At 41.6% G+C, this 15,140-nt stretch overlaps 1 protein-coding gene and 1 long non-coding RNA gene across 4 annotated transcripts; one reads left to right on the forward strand and one right to left on the reverse strand.

The window, feature by feature from the left end:
* Positions 1 to 476: 476 nt before the first annotated feature.
* On the reverse strand, positions 477 to 5,720 carry LOC109880070 (interleukin-6). Of its 2 annotated transcripts, none has more exons than XM_020472300.2 (5): positions 5,630 to 5,720; positions 2,563 to 2,756; positions 1,789 to 1,899; positions 1,357 to 1,500; positions 477 to 1,174 (listed from the first exon to the last, which is right to left on the reverse strand). In XM_020472300.2, exons 1-5 carry the CDS (start codon positions 5,631 to 5,633, stop codon positions 983 to 985), a joined length of 645 nt encoding a protein of 214 aa, XP_020327889.1. In that variant the 5' UTR covers positions 5,634 to 5,720; the 3' UTR covers positions 477 to 982. The 2 variants fall into 2 exon arrangements, with proteins under 2 accessions (XP_020327889.1, XP_020327888.1); XM_020472299.1 differs by lacking the exon at positions 5,630 to 5,720 and adding an exon at positions 2,847 to 2,942.
* On the forward strand, positions 4,715 to 14,919 carry LOC109880071 (uncharacterized). 2 transcript variants are annotated; one of them, XR_002253631.2, is made up of 4 exons: positions 4,715 to 4,879; positions 8,213 to 8,339; positions 14,513 to 14,555; positions 14,672 to 14,919. It is a non-coding gene; the product is annotated as an uncharacterized LOC109880071 (long non-coding RNA). The 2 variants fall into 2 exon arrangements; XR_004202906.1 differs by lacking the exon at positions 4,715 to 4,879 and adding an exon at positions 5,752 to 5,923.
* The last annotated feature ends 221 nt before the right edge of the window (positions 14,920 to 15,140 follow it).

A 15,140-nucleotide genomic window follows, 5' to 3' on the forward strand; every position in this document is an offset into this window, starting at 1 on the left:
TTAAAAGTTCTTGAAATGTTCCTGATTGACTTTCATGTCTTAAAGTATTGATGAACTGTCATGTCTCTGCTTATTTGAGCTGTTCTTGCCATAATATGGACTCGGTCTTTTACCAAATAGGGCTATCTTCTGTATACCACCACTACCATGTCACCACAACTTATTGGCTCAAACACATTAAGAAGGAAAGAAATTCCCCAAATTAACTGTTAACAAGGCACACCTGTAAATTGAAATGCATTACAGGTGACTACCTCATGAAGCTGGTTGAGAGAATGCCAAGAGTGAAAAGCTGTCATCAAGTCTAAGGGTGGCTACTTTGAAGAATCTTAAATATAAATTTGTTTAATTGTTTTTTGGTTACTACATGATTCCATATGTGTTATCTCATGGTTTTGATGTCTTATACTATTATTCTACAATGTATAAAATAGTTTTAAAAATTAAGAAAAACCCCGGATTGAGTAGGTCTGTCCAAACTTTGACTGGTACTGTATGTTCAGTAAATAAACAACACAGGAGCAACACATTTCTATATTATTTGAGACCATGTATTATTCATAGTTGTATCCACAACATCACAGTGTGTCCAACATGTAGTAACTGATGTACTGGTAACGCATTTTGCGATGCATTTAATTCTGTGCTTGAAATCCATCAACAGCATATCATCATTAGAAAAATACATTCAGAGTCCATTTGTATGGAAATAAATAACTCTTTGCTTTAAAAAAAATATATATTTTTTTTAATCTGAGGCACAAAGCTTCTCAAGATCAAATGAATGAATCTGATTAAATTAAATAAATTAATTAAATGCATTTCATCTCAACCATAAATATTTTGATCATTTTCAAGTTCAGTCAAGTATTACATTCAATAAATAAATCAAAAGAAACCGTTGTGTTAGAGAATAAGACACTGCAAGTTTCTGTTCCATGCCTGATATAACACATCTATGCCCATAGCAGTGTTGTCATGGTTACTGGAAGTCTTTGCCCCTCTTTGCCATGCGGCGGAGGGCTCTCTTGGTGTCAACCAGGAAGTTACGTAGTTCCCTAAGGATGGCGTGAACGCTGGTCTTCCTCTCCCACTCTGTCCCCGTAGACACCTCACCCAGAACACGCTTCCTCTCACTGGCAGACAGGTCCTCTACTACCTCAGCAACCTTCATCTTGAGAGAGATACACTACGTTAGGTCAATCTGTGTGCCACAAGACTGCTAAACCTTAGGCATCTGAATTAATCAAATTCTGGGAAATCGGCTTCATGGACCACAATGAAAGTACATTTTTTCTTTTTTTAATGATATTTAAGTAGTATTCCAATATAATATAACACTTTTATATTACATACCTGGTCTTTGACCAGCCCTATCAGGACAGTGGTCTGGTGTGTGACAGAGGGGAGTAGGGTTGATTGAGGGTATTCAGCCTTAACATGCTGAAGAAGAAGCTGGTACACTTGCAGACCCCGACTGATCTCCTGCAGACATGCCTCCTATAGGAGAGAGGACAACAAACACCATTAATCAATTAGTCACATTTTATTTCAACTCCCCGGGGCCTAGATTCTAGAAGGAAGACATCGAGGAACAAGGCTCAGACTGTCAGCCAATAAAGATATCTGCATGTTGCTACCTAGTCCATCTGCTTCTGCCATTTAAATGCCTCTTTTTCAGTTAGGGGATTTTTCATTTGGATCACAAAAGGAATATCTTGGCTTCATTATTTGGACTGAATTCCAGTTACAGGTGAGGGACATTTATTCATTGATCTCCATCTTTACCTTGTTGGAGGTGGAGCAAAGAGTCTTGGAGAGGTGTGGGGGGGTGGATGGGACCTGGTGCTGTGAGAACGATGAAATCTCTTCCACGGGCTTCTGAAACTCCTCCACAAACTACAGAGGTGGAAAAAGTACCCAATTGTCATACTTAAGTAAAAGTAAAGATACCTTAATAGAAAATGACTCAAGTAATACTACTTGAGTAAAAGTCTAATAGTATTTGGTTTTAAATATATTTAAGTATCAAAAGTACAAGTACAAGTATAAATAGTTTAAAATGACTTATATTTAAGCAAACCAGATGGCACAATGTTCTAGTTTCCTTTTATTTTACGGATAGCTAGGGGCACTCTCCAACATTCATAATTTACAAATTAGGCATTTGTGTTGAGATAAGAGGCAGTAGGGATGAACAGGGATGTTCTCTTAAGTGTGAATTGGACAATTGTCCTGTCCTTCTAAGTGTTCAACATGTAACAAGTACTTTTGGGCGTCAGGGAAATTAAATGTATGGAGTAAAAAGTATATGCTTTTCTTTAGGAATGTAGTGAAACAAAAGTTGTCATAAATAGTCAAGTAAAGTACAGATACCCCAAAAAACTACTGAAGTAGTACTTTCACATATTTTTACTTTACACCACTGACAAACTACAACACAAGGACGAATAAAAGTTGTATTTTTCAGATTGGTTTAATTTTTTATGTTCAATGTTAGTAGGCCTGTTGTTGTTTTCAACTATAACGGTCAAAAATGTTAACACATCTAAAACAACTCACCTGTTGGTTCCGCAAGGTGGTTACCTCGTGAACGAGCATCTTGATCATTTTCTCCCACTTCGGGGGCGCGCCCGTTTCACCGTCTGTCCCGAGCTCCTCTCCTGAGGTCCATCCGGAGTTCATGAGCTCAGAGAGCGCGCTGGGCACTGGATTCCCCTTAACTAACACCACGAGCGCCGAGAGGAGTGAGAGATCTGAAAGGAGGGGAAGAGGAGAACAAGTGAGTGATAAAATACAAAAATGCCACCAGGGAGAACGGCAGATTAGTGTGACGTCAGACGTACAGCGTGTAGAAGAATTCATGTTCCAGCTAATTGTTTGTAGGCTCTGGGTCCAGTGATGCTCCTGACTGATGATGAAGTTGGTAGGCTACTTGTTTTGTCAGACTGATGCTTCATGCCCCAGCATTTATATTCTTACACATCACAGGGGTTTCCTCTTCTCCTCCCCCTAGCCCTCCTCCCCCTATTCTGTTCTCTTCTTTAGCATCTTTCCATCATTATCAGTCAGACATGTTGGATACTTCCTGAATGGCACCCTGTTACAGACTAATATCTCTCCATTAGAGACTTCCTGTAGTCATATATTTGTGAATGTGTCCCAAAAGGTACCTATTCTCTACTTTGTGCACTATTTTTGACTGGAGCCCTGGTTAAAAAAAGAGTGTACTATGTAGGGAATAGGTGTCATTTGGGACATAGAGGGACACAGACAAAATAATGACTACAGGAAGTCTCTAATGGAGAGATAGTAGTCCGTTGTCATATAACCTGTCATGTAACGCAGGTCAGTAGGTCTCTCTACTCTGGTCCATGGAACACCTCAAATAGGTATCAGGCCTATCTAGAATGCAGGGTTGGGGGAATTCTCTCAATTCATCACAGATAACAGTTAATTCAGGGTTGGGGAACTTCTCTCAATTCATCACAGATAACAGTTAGTTCAGGGTTGGGGGAATTCTCTCAATTCAGCACAGATAACAGTTAGTTCAGGGTTGGGGGACTTCTCTCAATTCAGCACAGATAACAGTTAGTTCAGGGTTGGGGGACTTCTCTCAATTCAGCACAGATAACAGTTAATTCAGGGTTGGGGGAGTTCTCTCAATTCAGCCCAGATAACAGTTAGTTCAGGGTTGGGGGAGTTCTCTCAATTCAGCCCAGATAACAGTTAGTTCAGGGTTGGGGGAATTCTCTCAATTCATCACATATAACAGTTAGTTCAGGGTTGGGGGAATTCTCTCAATTCATCACAGATAACAGTTAGTTCAGGGTTGGGGGAATTCTCTCAATTCATCCCAGATAACAGTTAGCTCAGGGATGGGGGACTTCTCTCAATTCATCCCAGATAACAGTTAGTTCTGGCCCACATCAGCCAGGGTCGGTTTAACTACCAGACAGATTTTGAGGGGCACACAAACACTCAGATATCTTGAGTGAATCCGACAGATCAGTAGGGATGACAACGCGTGATATTGATAGGTACATAAATTGGACCATATTGCTCAGCTTGGTCTCATTGATGTCCTGCCTGAGCATTTGAAATATAACAAGTTATTTTGGGTGAGAGGGAAAATGTATGGGAGTTAAAAGTACATATTTTCTTAAGGAATGTAGTGAAAAATGTAATAAAAAGTTGTCAAAAATATTTAAAATACTTAAAAAAACGACTTATGTACGACTTAAAGTATTTTTACTTAGTATTTTACACCACTGGGGGAAGTTGTCTTTTCTTCTGTACCAAGTCTTTTGTGTGTTATGTGTGAGGAGTGGGGTTTGTTTCTTTATTCTGTGTCTACCACGATCCATGCATATATATTCAACATAACTCACAAATAAAACTAGGATCTGTGAATATATATACAAATATTTCATAAATAAAACCATAATCCGTAAATATGTTAAAACATTTTAAATTAATCCATTATCCGTGAATATGTAAAGATATTTTACAAATATTCACCATATATCCCAAATAAATCCATGATCTGTAAATATATTAAACATAGCACACAAATAGTATAAAAATGTCAACAAATGTTGAACGATTTGTGAGCAAAATCCCTAACATTTACAACTGTGGAATGTGCATTTGCGCATTTAAAAAGTGCTTACAGATTGTTTAGAAAATTTGTCTGCCTGTAGATGTGTTACAATCTACAAATGTGGCTTCAGATGAAAGTTGGCTCTCTCCATTCATTGGGGATAATCTTTGTGTCACGTAACACGTAGAGTGATGACATCTCAGCATTCTCATTCGGATTTTTCTTCTGTGAACTCTTTCTAGCTAGAAGAATAACTAAACAACAATTTTCTGAAATGTAAGTACAACGTTTATTTATTCAACAAATTATGTTGAAATGTTCCACAAATGGCTTTCATATGAATGTTAAATTCAATCATTGAGGTGTGCAATGCCGAGTGTGTGATTTTGACAGGCCACTAGCAGATGATCTCGTCAGTTGGTTAGACATAAAATAAAATAAACTAACTAGTTAATTGTTAATTCGGGAATGTGTCAATTTTGAAGAACAGCTCTGTTTTATATTTCTGAATTGGTGATTTGGCTAGCCAGCTAATGAGAAATGTTGCAAATAATATTTTTCAATCTGTGATTTGTTTGCATGACCAACCTTTATCTGATTGATATATATATTATAATTTTTTTAATTGACGTGGGACCGCCGAAAAAGATGGCAGCACGTTAGAGAGCTCCTAATACCTGCATGTAAATACGGCATACACTTTCATTTTTGTCTTAAAATATTTGACTTGAAGTACAGTTTAATATAAAAAATAATTTACTTTTTGAAACATCTCGCTAAAGTGGCATTGTTGGAATGTCGACACGCTGAAAACTTCTTCAAGCCTAACACGCGGTATTCACAGAAGCCACGTCGATTAGCAAACAACAGCAAGTCCTCCCGAATACCCCCACCAATACATGGATAAACACGTCAACCCGGAGAAATCTGAAGGATCTATTTGAGCAAACTAATCCCGTGTGTGCAGAAAATTATGGCAGAAGGATTTGGATTTGACGACAGGAACGAATTCGAAATTGAACGAACCCATTGCAGCTTAACCATGCCTGGCGAGAATGGGGCCCCCGAGAACGGTTCTTCTGCGCTTCCAACGATCTACAACCTGGAACAAGGTTCGTAGAAAGCAAAGGGTGGCGTTCAGTGGGAAGGCCGCCGGCTGTCTTTTTTTACCAGACCTGTCCAAGGAACTGTCAATGAAGAGGAAGAAGTTTGCAACTGCGAAGAAACAAAAAGAACTTTACTTGGGAGGGAAAGAAAATAATTTTCGAGGACAACGTGGAGGCAGAGAGATTATTGCCTAGATAAAGAAGACGAGACAAGGTCAAATACACGTTGAATTGTATGCCGTTTGTAATACAAATGAAGGTAGCCTATGTGTGCTAATTTAGCCTTTCAAGCGCCTCACGGATCGTTAGGTATTTTGAGTTGAGACTGCAGGTTCTCTTCTGCAGCGTCAAAGACAGTTCTGTGATGATTGACTCATTGAGAAGAAACGTTTTAATGAGGGAGGTGATAAGAAAGGCAGAATATGCTCTGTTTAGACCAGTTTTAATGAGGGAGGTGAGAAGAAAGGCAGAATATGCTCTGTTTAGACCCGTTTTAATGAGGGAGGTGAGAAGAAGGGCAGAATATGCTCTGTTTAGACCCGTTTTAATGAGGGAGGTGAGAAGAAAGGCAGAATATGCTCTGTTTAGACCCGTTTTAATGAGGGAGGTGAGAAGAAAGGCAGAATATGCTCTGTTTAGACCCGTTTTAATGAGGGAGGTGATAAGAAAGACAGACTATGCTCTGTTTAGACCCGTTTTAATGAGGGAGGTGAGAAGAAAGGCAGAATATGCTCTGTTTAGACCCGTTTTAATGAGGGAGGTGAGAAGGCAGAATATGCTCTGTTTAGATCAGTTTTAATGAGGGAGGTGAGAAGAAAGGCAGAATATGCTCTGTTTAGACCAGTTTTAATGAGGGAGGTGAGAAGAAAGGCAGAATATGCTCTGTTTAGACCCGTTTTAATGAGGGAGGTGAGAAGAAAGGCAGAATGTGCTCTGTTTAGACCAGTTTTAATGAGGGAGGTGAGAAGAAAGGCAGAATGTGCTCTGTTTAGACCAGTTTTAATGAGGGAGGTGAGAAGAAAGGCAGAAGGTGCTCTGTTTAGACCAGTTTTAATTAATGAGGGAGGTGAGAAGAAAGGCAGGCTACTAGCAAGACAACTAAAAATGCAAAACACTTCTAACGTTATCCCAGCAATTAAGAAGGGCAAAGACATAAACCGTGTGTTTCAATGTTTTTATGAAGATTTATATATATTCTCCTGTTCAGCCCCATAGATATGGATACTTTTTTGGTCTGGTATAGAGTTACCTGGATTATCAGAGGACCTGGACTGAACTATAACAAAATAGGAGTTTAGAGCCGCCATTTTATTTATGAAAGCAGGGAAGTCACCTGTATTGTACCTGTGTTGACAGTGGTTTACCAGGAAGCATTAAAAACGTCTCCTTCCAGACACCGGGCGGCAGGGTAGCCTAGCGGTTAGAGTGTAGGGGCGGCAGGGTAGCCTAGTGGTTAGAGCGTAGGGGCGGCAGGGTAGCCTAGTGGTTAGAGTGTAGAGGTGGCAGGGTAGCCTAGTGGTTAGAGGGTAGGGGCGGCAGGGTAGCCTAGTGGTTAGAGTGTAGGGGCGGCAGGGTAGCCTAGTGGTTAGAGTGTAGGGGCGGCAGGGTAGCCTAGTGGTTAGAGTGTAGGGGCGGCAGGGTAGCCTAGTGGTTAGAGTGTGGGGCGGCAGGGTAGCCTAGTGGTTAGAGTGTAGGGACGGCAGGTAGCCTAGTGGTTAGAGTGTAGGGGCGGCAGGGTAGCCTAGTGGTTAGAGTGTAGGGGCGGCAGGGTAGCCTAGTGGTTAGAGTGTAGGGGCGGCAGGGTAGCCTAGTGGTTAGAGTGTAGGGACGGCAGGTAGCCTAGTGGTTAGAGTGTAGGGACGGCAGGTAGCCTAGTGGTTAGAGCGTTGGACTAGTAACCGAAAGGTTTCATGTTCAAATCCCCGAGCTGACAAGGTACAAATCTGTCGTTCTACCCCTGAACAGGCAGTTAACCCACCGTTCCTAGGCCGTCATTGAAAATAAGAATTTGTTCTTAACTGACTTGCCTAGTTAAATAAAGGTAAAATAAAAAAAATAAAAAAATAATGAGGCTTTGATATTGCTGACCCCTAAAAAGGATAGAGATACTACAGAATCTATGAATTTTAGAGCTATCAGCCTCCTAAGCGATACGCTTAGAGAAGGCACTACCTAATATCATACATAGTGACCTAGTAGGACTGATTTAAGAACAGGACCTCAACTGATAATATGAGGAGGCTCCTACATTTCATGTTGTTAAACCGCTCAAATATAGTTCCCACGGATGCTGAAAAGTAATTTGATAGGGTAGAGTGGGCTTTCCTCTTAAGAACCCTAGGAAAATTGGGTTTTGGACCTGACTTTGGTAAAGGGGTAGGGGTCCTCTATTCCAATCCTAAAACAACAGTACTTACCAATGGAATTATGTCTCTTTTTTTTAAAAGTCTTTCTAAACGCACAAGGCAGGGTTGCTCACTCTCCCCTCTCTTGTTTACCATAGTTTTAGAGCCTCTTACGACAATGATAAGAACAGATCCAGAAATCAGGGGTGTACATGAAGGAGGAAAAGAACACAAGCTGCCTATGTATGCAGATGATATTCTACTGCTGATCTCTGATCCTCTTCAGTAAGTACCATTACTTACTTCTATTGAATCCTATTCTAGTATGTCAGGCTACAAAATGAATTGGAATAAGTCGGAAGCAATGCCAATTACTGTCGTATGTCACTCTTACCTCATTTTAATTTAAAATGTGTTCCTACTGGGATGACATATTTGGGTATTAAATTGAGTAAAAATTTGGAGGAAGTGATATGGCAAAAAAAAATTGCCACTACTAGTCGAGATTTTTTTTAAAATGGGAAAATATAAAACTTTATTTTATGGGGAAATATCAACATGATTAAAATGGTTGTGATCCCACAATTTAATTACAGTGCCGTTGGAAAGTATTCAGACCCCTTGACTTTTTCCACATTTTGTTACGTTACAGATGGATTAAAAATGGATTCAATATTTTTTTAAATCCTCAGCAATCTACACACAATAACTGATAATGACAAAGCAAAAACAGGTTTTTATTTTTTTGTGCAAATTTCTTAAAAATAAAAACCAGAGATACCTTATTTACGTCAGTATTCAGACTCTTTGCTATGAGACTCAAAATTGAGCTCAGGTGCATCCTGTTTCCATTGATCATCCTTGAGATGTTTCCACAACTTGATTGGAGTACACCTGTGGTAAATGCAATTGATTGGACATGATTTGGAAAGACACACACCTGTCTATATAAGGTAAGGTCCCACAGTTGACAGTGCATGTCAGAGCAAAAACCAAGCCATGAGGTTGAAGGATTTGGCCTTAGAACTCAGAGACAGGATTGTGTCGAGGCACAGATCTGGGGAAGGGTACCAAAAAATGTCTGCAGCATTGAAGGTCCCCAAGAACACAGTGACCTCCATCATTCTTAAATGGAAGCTGTTTGGAACCCCCAAGACTCTTTCTAGAGCTGGCCTCACAGCCAAACTGAGCAATCGTGGGAGAAGTGCCTTGGTCAGGGAGGTGACCAAGAACCCGATGGTCACTCTGACAGGGCTCCAGAGTTCCTCTGTGGAGATGGGAGAACCTTCCAGAAGGATAACCATCTGTGCAGCACTCCCCCAATCAGGCCTTTATGTTAGAGTGGCCAGACGGAAGACACTCCTCAGTAAAAGGCACATGACAGCGTGTTTGGAGTTTGCCTTAAAGGCAACTAAAGACTCCCAAACCATGAGAAACAAGATTCTCTGGTCTGATGAAACCAAGATTGAACTCTATGGCCTGAATACCAAGCGTCACATCTGGAGGAAACCTGGCACCATCCCTACAGTGAAGCATGTTGGTGGCAGCATCATGCTGTCGGGGTGTTTTTCAGTGGCAGGGACTGGGAGACTAAAGATGAACGGAGAAAGTTCAGAGAGATCCTTGATGAAAACCAGCTCCAGAGAGCTCAGGACCTCTTCCAACAGGACAACGACACTAAGCACACAGCCAAGACAACGCAGGAGTGGCTTTGGGACAAGTCTCTGAATGTCCTTGAGTGGCCCAGCCAGAGCCCGGACTTGAAACCAATCAAACATCTCTGGAAAGACCTGGAAATAGCTGTGCCGCAATGCCCCCCTTCCAACCTGACAGAGCTTGAGAGGATCTCCAGAGAAGAATGGGAGAAACTCCCCAAATACAGGTGTGCCAAGGTTGTAGCGTCATACCCAAGAAGACTCTAGGCTGTAATCGCTGCCAAAGGTGCTTCAACAAAGTACTGAATAAAGGGTCAGAATACTTAGGTAAATGTGATTTTAATAAATTATCAAATTTTTCTAAAAACCTTTTTTCTTTGTCATTATGGGATATTGTATCTAGGTTAATGAGGGGGGGGGGGGGGGGCGATTTAATCCATTTTAAAATAAGGCTGTAACGTAACAAAATGTGGAAAAAGACAAGCAGTCTGAATGCTTTCCAAAGGCACTGTATATTTCTGCAATGTTACCTATGAATATACCAGACTGGTATTTTAAACAATATGATAAATGAATGCTTATTGGACAAAAAACAGGATTAATAGGAAGAAGCTCACCAATGGATGTAGGAGGCTTGGCTTTACCAGATGTTAAATTGTACAAGTTTTCATTTGAAATTGCTGAATTGGTTTAAGCATTGGGTCAAAGGGGATGCTGGCTTGGATTGAATAGAACGGGAACCAAGTTATCCTTTCACCCCTTCACATAGTCTGACAGGGGAGAGGTCTGTTGATTCTCTGTCACATAGTCTGACAGGGGAGAGGTCTGTTGATTCTCTGTCACATAGTCTGACAGGGGAGAGGTCTGTTGATACTCTGTCACGTAGTCTGACAGGGGAGAGGTCTGTTGATTCTCTGTCACATAGTCTGACAGGGGAGAGGTCTGTTGATTCTCTGTCACATAGTCTGACAGGGGAGAGGTCTGCTGATTCTCTGTCACATAGTCTGACAGGGGAGAGGTCTGTTGATTCTCTGTCACATAGTCTGACAGGGGAGAGGTCTGTTGATTCTCTGTCACATAGTCTGACAGGGGAGAGGTCTGTTGATTCTCTGTCACATAGTCTGACAGGGGAGAGGTCTGTTGATTCTCTGTCACATAGTCTGACAGGGGAGAGGTCTGTTGATTCTCTGTCACATAGTCTGACAGGGGAGAGGTCTGTTGATACTCTGTCACATAGTCTGACAGGGGAGAGGTCTGTTGATACTCTGTCACATAGTCTGACAGGGGAGAGGTCTGTTGATACTCTGTCACATAGTCTGACAGGGGAGAGGTCTGTTGATTGATTCTCTGTCACATAGTCTGACAGGGGAGAGGTCTGTTGATTCTCTGTCACATAGTCTGACAGGGGAGAGATCTGTTGATTCTCTGTCACATAGTCTGACAGGGGAGAGGTCTGTTGATTCTCTGTCACATAGTCTGACAGGGGAGAGGTCTGTTGATTGATTCTCTGTCACATAGTCTGACAGGGGAGAGGTCTGTTGATTGATTCTCTGTCGCATAGTCTGACAGGGGAGAGGTCTGTTGATTGATTCTCTGTCACATAGTCTGACAGGGGAGAGGTCTGTTGATTGATTCTCTGTCACATAGTCTGACAGGGGAGAGGTCTGTCAACTCCCAACCCAATTTTCCTACACTCAAAAGAGGTGTGGAGAACAGTACAGAGTATATGTGGAATTTCACATCTAAAACAAGGATACTCATCATTGTGGCACAATCCTAGGCTACGGATAGGAAAGAAGTCTGTATACTGGAGAGAGTGGGTAATGAAAGGAATTCATACTATAGGTGATCTGTATAATGGAGAGGTTTTAATGTCGTACTCAGATCTGGTAATAAAACATGTGGGAGATGAGGGATATTAATGGAAGTATTTACAATGGAGGGAACCAAATCCAGGAAAGAACCCAATAGCGGAGTATTTCGAATTACCCAAACACAAAGCAGCCATTTTGTTTTTACTCAATATATAGTCATCTGCAGAGTAGACTGTAAAAACCTCAGAATAATATGGCAAATGGACCTTAAGTGTGAAATTGAGGATGATGCTTGGTTGAAGATCTTGTCCAGCTCAGAGAGGGGAAGGAAAGGGAAGCCAGGGGGAAACTTACTCAATATAAGATACTACATAGGTTTTATTGGACCCCAACAAGGCTTCATAACAGGGGTCTGACCAACAGTTCTCTGTGTTGGAAATGCCAAAAAAGACCCTGGGACATTTTTACACATAATATGTGAATGTACAGTAGTCCTTTTCTGTTTGGGCGTTTTGAAATATCTGGAGGAATGGTTGGGGTTAACAATTCCAGTTTCACAGAGAATATGTCTCTTGGGTGATAAAACAGAGTTACTTAATGTAACAAATGAGGAATTTGCACTGATCACTGTTGGTATGGTTATAGCAGTTAGAGTAATCCTTAGAATTTGGAAGTGTCATGCAACTCCTACTCTGAAACAGTGGATAGAATCAATGTTGGAGGTAACATCTTATGAACACATGCTTGCTGGGATCACTGGAAGAAATGACAAGTCTAGAAGTTGGACGTGTTTTATTGGTCATGTTGTTTCTAAGACTGGAAGGTGATGACTTATGCTTGTGAACCCATTTAGTTCTGTACTGGAGCTTGTGAACCCATTTAGTTCTGTACTGGAGCTTGTGAACCCATTTAGTTCTGTACTGGAGCTTGTGAACCCATTTAGTTCTGTACTGGAGCTTGTGAGCTGTGTATGTGTGCTATGTTTGAGGATATGTCTGGATGTGATGCTCAATGTTTTTATGCTGTACAATATTTCATTTATTTTTTGTTTGTTTGTTTATGGGAGAAGAAAAAAAACTTTAATAAATAAATAAATATTTAAATCTTTGCAATTCAGCGAGCTGTTTTCTGCTCCATGTAGGTTTTCAAACCATGCCACAGCTTGTTAGCCACTCCCAATGCTTTGGGCCTGTGCTTTGCCTCTTGAGTGTTCTGATGTCTGACAAATGGTTTACCATGTTATTGTCACTAGAACGTACAACTGTCAACGTGGGGTGAAGTAGCTAGCTAGCCAACCAACAACAGCTGGAATGCCACAATCAGTCTTCAACTGTCAACATGGGGTGAAGTAGCTAGCTAGCCAACCAACAACAGCTGGAATGTCTCAATCAGTCTTCAACTGTCAACGTGGGGTGAAGTAGCTAGCTAGCCAACCAACAACAGCTGGAATGCCACAATCAGTCTTCAACTGTCAACGTGGGGTGAAGTAGCTAGCTAGCCAACCAACAACAGCTGGAATGCCACAATCAGTCTTCAGTGCTGAAGTCCAGTAAACAAACTCACAGATTGCTTCCTGATGTCTAAAACACCTGGACAAGAGGGCATTGAACCATCATTGTTCGGTTTACTACCATTACAGACAAAACAACAGACTATAGCTACTATTACAGACAAAACACAATACTGTTGCGAGTATGCCATTACTGATTACATGCCCCACCCCCTCTCTTTTTGCGCTATTTTCAGTGTAAATACAGATTCCCTGTTGAGATTGTCACTGATAGCATTCTAGATAACACTAACTTATGGAGACCTGCGTGTGTATGTAAACATCTACTGCAAGTTCACAGCTTATTTTGTCAATTACATCGGCGATGTAATTTACAAAATAGCCTCCAGCACTCTACTCAGCAAACTGGATGCAGTCTGTCACAGTTCCATCTGTTTTGTCACCAAAGCCTCATATACCACCCACCATTGCGAATTGTATGCTCTCGTCGGCTGGCCCTCGCTACGTATTCGTCACCAGACCCACTGGCTCCAGGTCATCTACAACTCTGCTAGGTAAAGCTCCCGCCTTACCTCAGCTCACTGGTCAACATAACAACACCCACCCGTAGCACGCGCTCCAGCAGGTATATCTCACTGGTCATCCCCAAAGCCAACACCTATTTTGGCAGCCTCTCCTTCCAGTTCTCAGCTGCCAATGACTGGAATGAACTGCAAAAATCGCTGAAGTTGGAGACTTATATCTCCCTCACTAACTTTAAGCATCAGCTGTCAGAGCAGCTTGTGTACCTGTATCTGAGCAGCTAACCGATTGCTGCTGCTGTACATAACCCATCTGTAAATAGTCCATCCAACTACCTACCTCATCCCTATATTGTTTTTATTTTTTTTAATTCTCTTTTTGTAATTGTCATGACACCGAAAGTCACCAACAGACTGTATTAGAAAGGTTTGCTGAAAGGTTCTCGCGCTCAGCAAAGACTCCTGGGCAGATTTTTGTATTGCACTCTAGGGTTTGTTTCTGGACCAGACCATTGTTTTTCAGCTTGAGTGCCCAGTGTCTGCCTTAAATGATGCAGAATCTTAAAGGTTGGCTGAACATTCTGGTTTGGCCTCCTTTTAGATTTGGTTCATTAAAAAATGCTAGCAGCCATGACTGAGTTCAAACGTGGCCTGGTTTAGGGGTGTGGCCTGGTTTAGGGGTGTGGCCTGGTTTAGGGGTGTGGCTTGATTTCAGGGTGTGGCTTGGTTCAGTGGTTTCGGGGTGTGGCTTGGTTTCGGGGTGTGGCTTGGTTTCGGGGTTTGATTTCGGGGTGTGGCTTGGTTTAGGGGTGTGGTTTGATGTGGGTGTCACGTCAGTTTTTAAAAGTAGAAGAAATGTTTCTGACTAATATCGATGCCACATATGCTGTTTTCTAAAGGAGAAGTTGTTTTTTAGGGGCAGTTGCTTTTTAACATTACATTTCTGTCCTAACCACAGGTTTCCCCTACAAGGAAAATAAGAAGTCCAGTTCCCCATGATGGTAATCTGACTGGCACAGGCTAATAATAACTCCTTTTAATTCACTTTGAGAACATTTTCACTACTTTCTCCCTCCCTGTTTTTGAAGTGACCCATGAACATCATTTGTCACCCAAGCAGGTAGAACGTACAATATCCCAGTGTGCATCTGGCTCCGTCAGACCCACCCCCAGAGCCGGCTGCGGTGCAACGCGTCTCTCTGTCTCCATGGTGATCGACCCCAGTGCTCCTGTGCTGCCTTACCAACGACAGTGTTACAACGTGGTTTTGTTTACTTGTTTGTTTTGATAGTGCTCGGTGAATGCTTTGTATATGTACTGTTTATTATTAAAAGAAGAGAAGTTATAGATTAGCGGTTACTCTAATCTGCTGAAGCTGTGCTGTACTCTAATCTACTGAAGCTGAAGCTGTGCTGTACTCTAATCTACTGAAGCTGAAGCTGTGCTGTACTCTAATCTACTGAAGCTGAAGCTGTGCTGTACTCTAATCTACTGAAGCTGAAGCTGTGCTGTACTCTAATCTACTGAAGCTGTGCTGTACTCTAATCTACTGAAGCTGAAGCTGTGCTGTACTCTAATCTACTGAA

The sequence above is a fragment of the Oncorhynchus kisutch genome, linkage group LG14 (genome assembly GCF_002021735.2).
Source record: "Oncorhynchus kisutch isolate 150728-3 linkage group LG14, Okis_V2, whole genome shotgun sequence".
Lineage (NCBI taxonomy): Eukaryota > Metazoa > Chordata > Actinopteri > Salmoniformes > Salmonidae > Oncorhynchus > Oncorhynchus kisutch.

Excerpts from the sequence above, each read along its gene's own strand:
- LOC109880070 (XM_020472299.1), bottom strand. Across the intron at positions 1,501-1,788 it reads TTTGCTCCACCTCCAACAAG|GAGGCATGTCTGCAGGAGAT; the intron begins GTAAAGATGGAG and ends TCTCTCCTATAG. Across the intron at positions 1,175-1,356 it reads TAGGGCTGGTCAAAGACCAG|ATGAAGGTTGCTGAGGTAGT; the intron begins GTATGTAATATA and ends ATCTCTCTCAAG.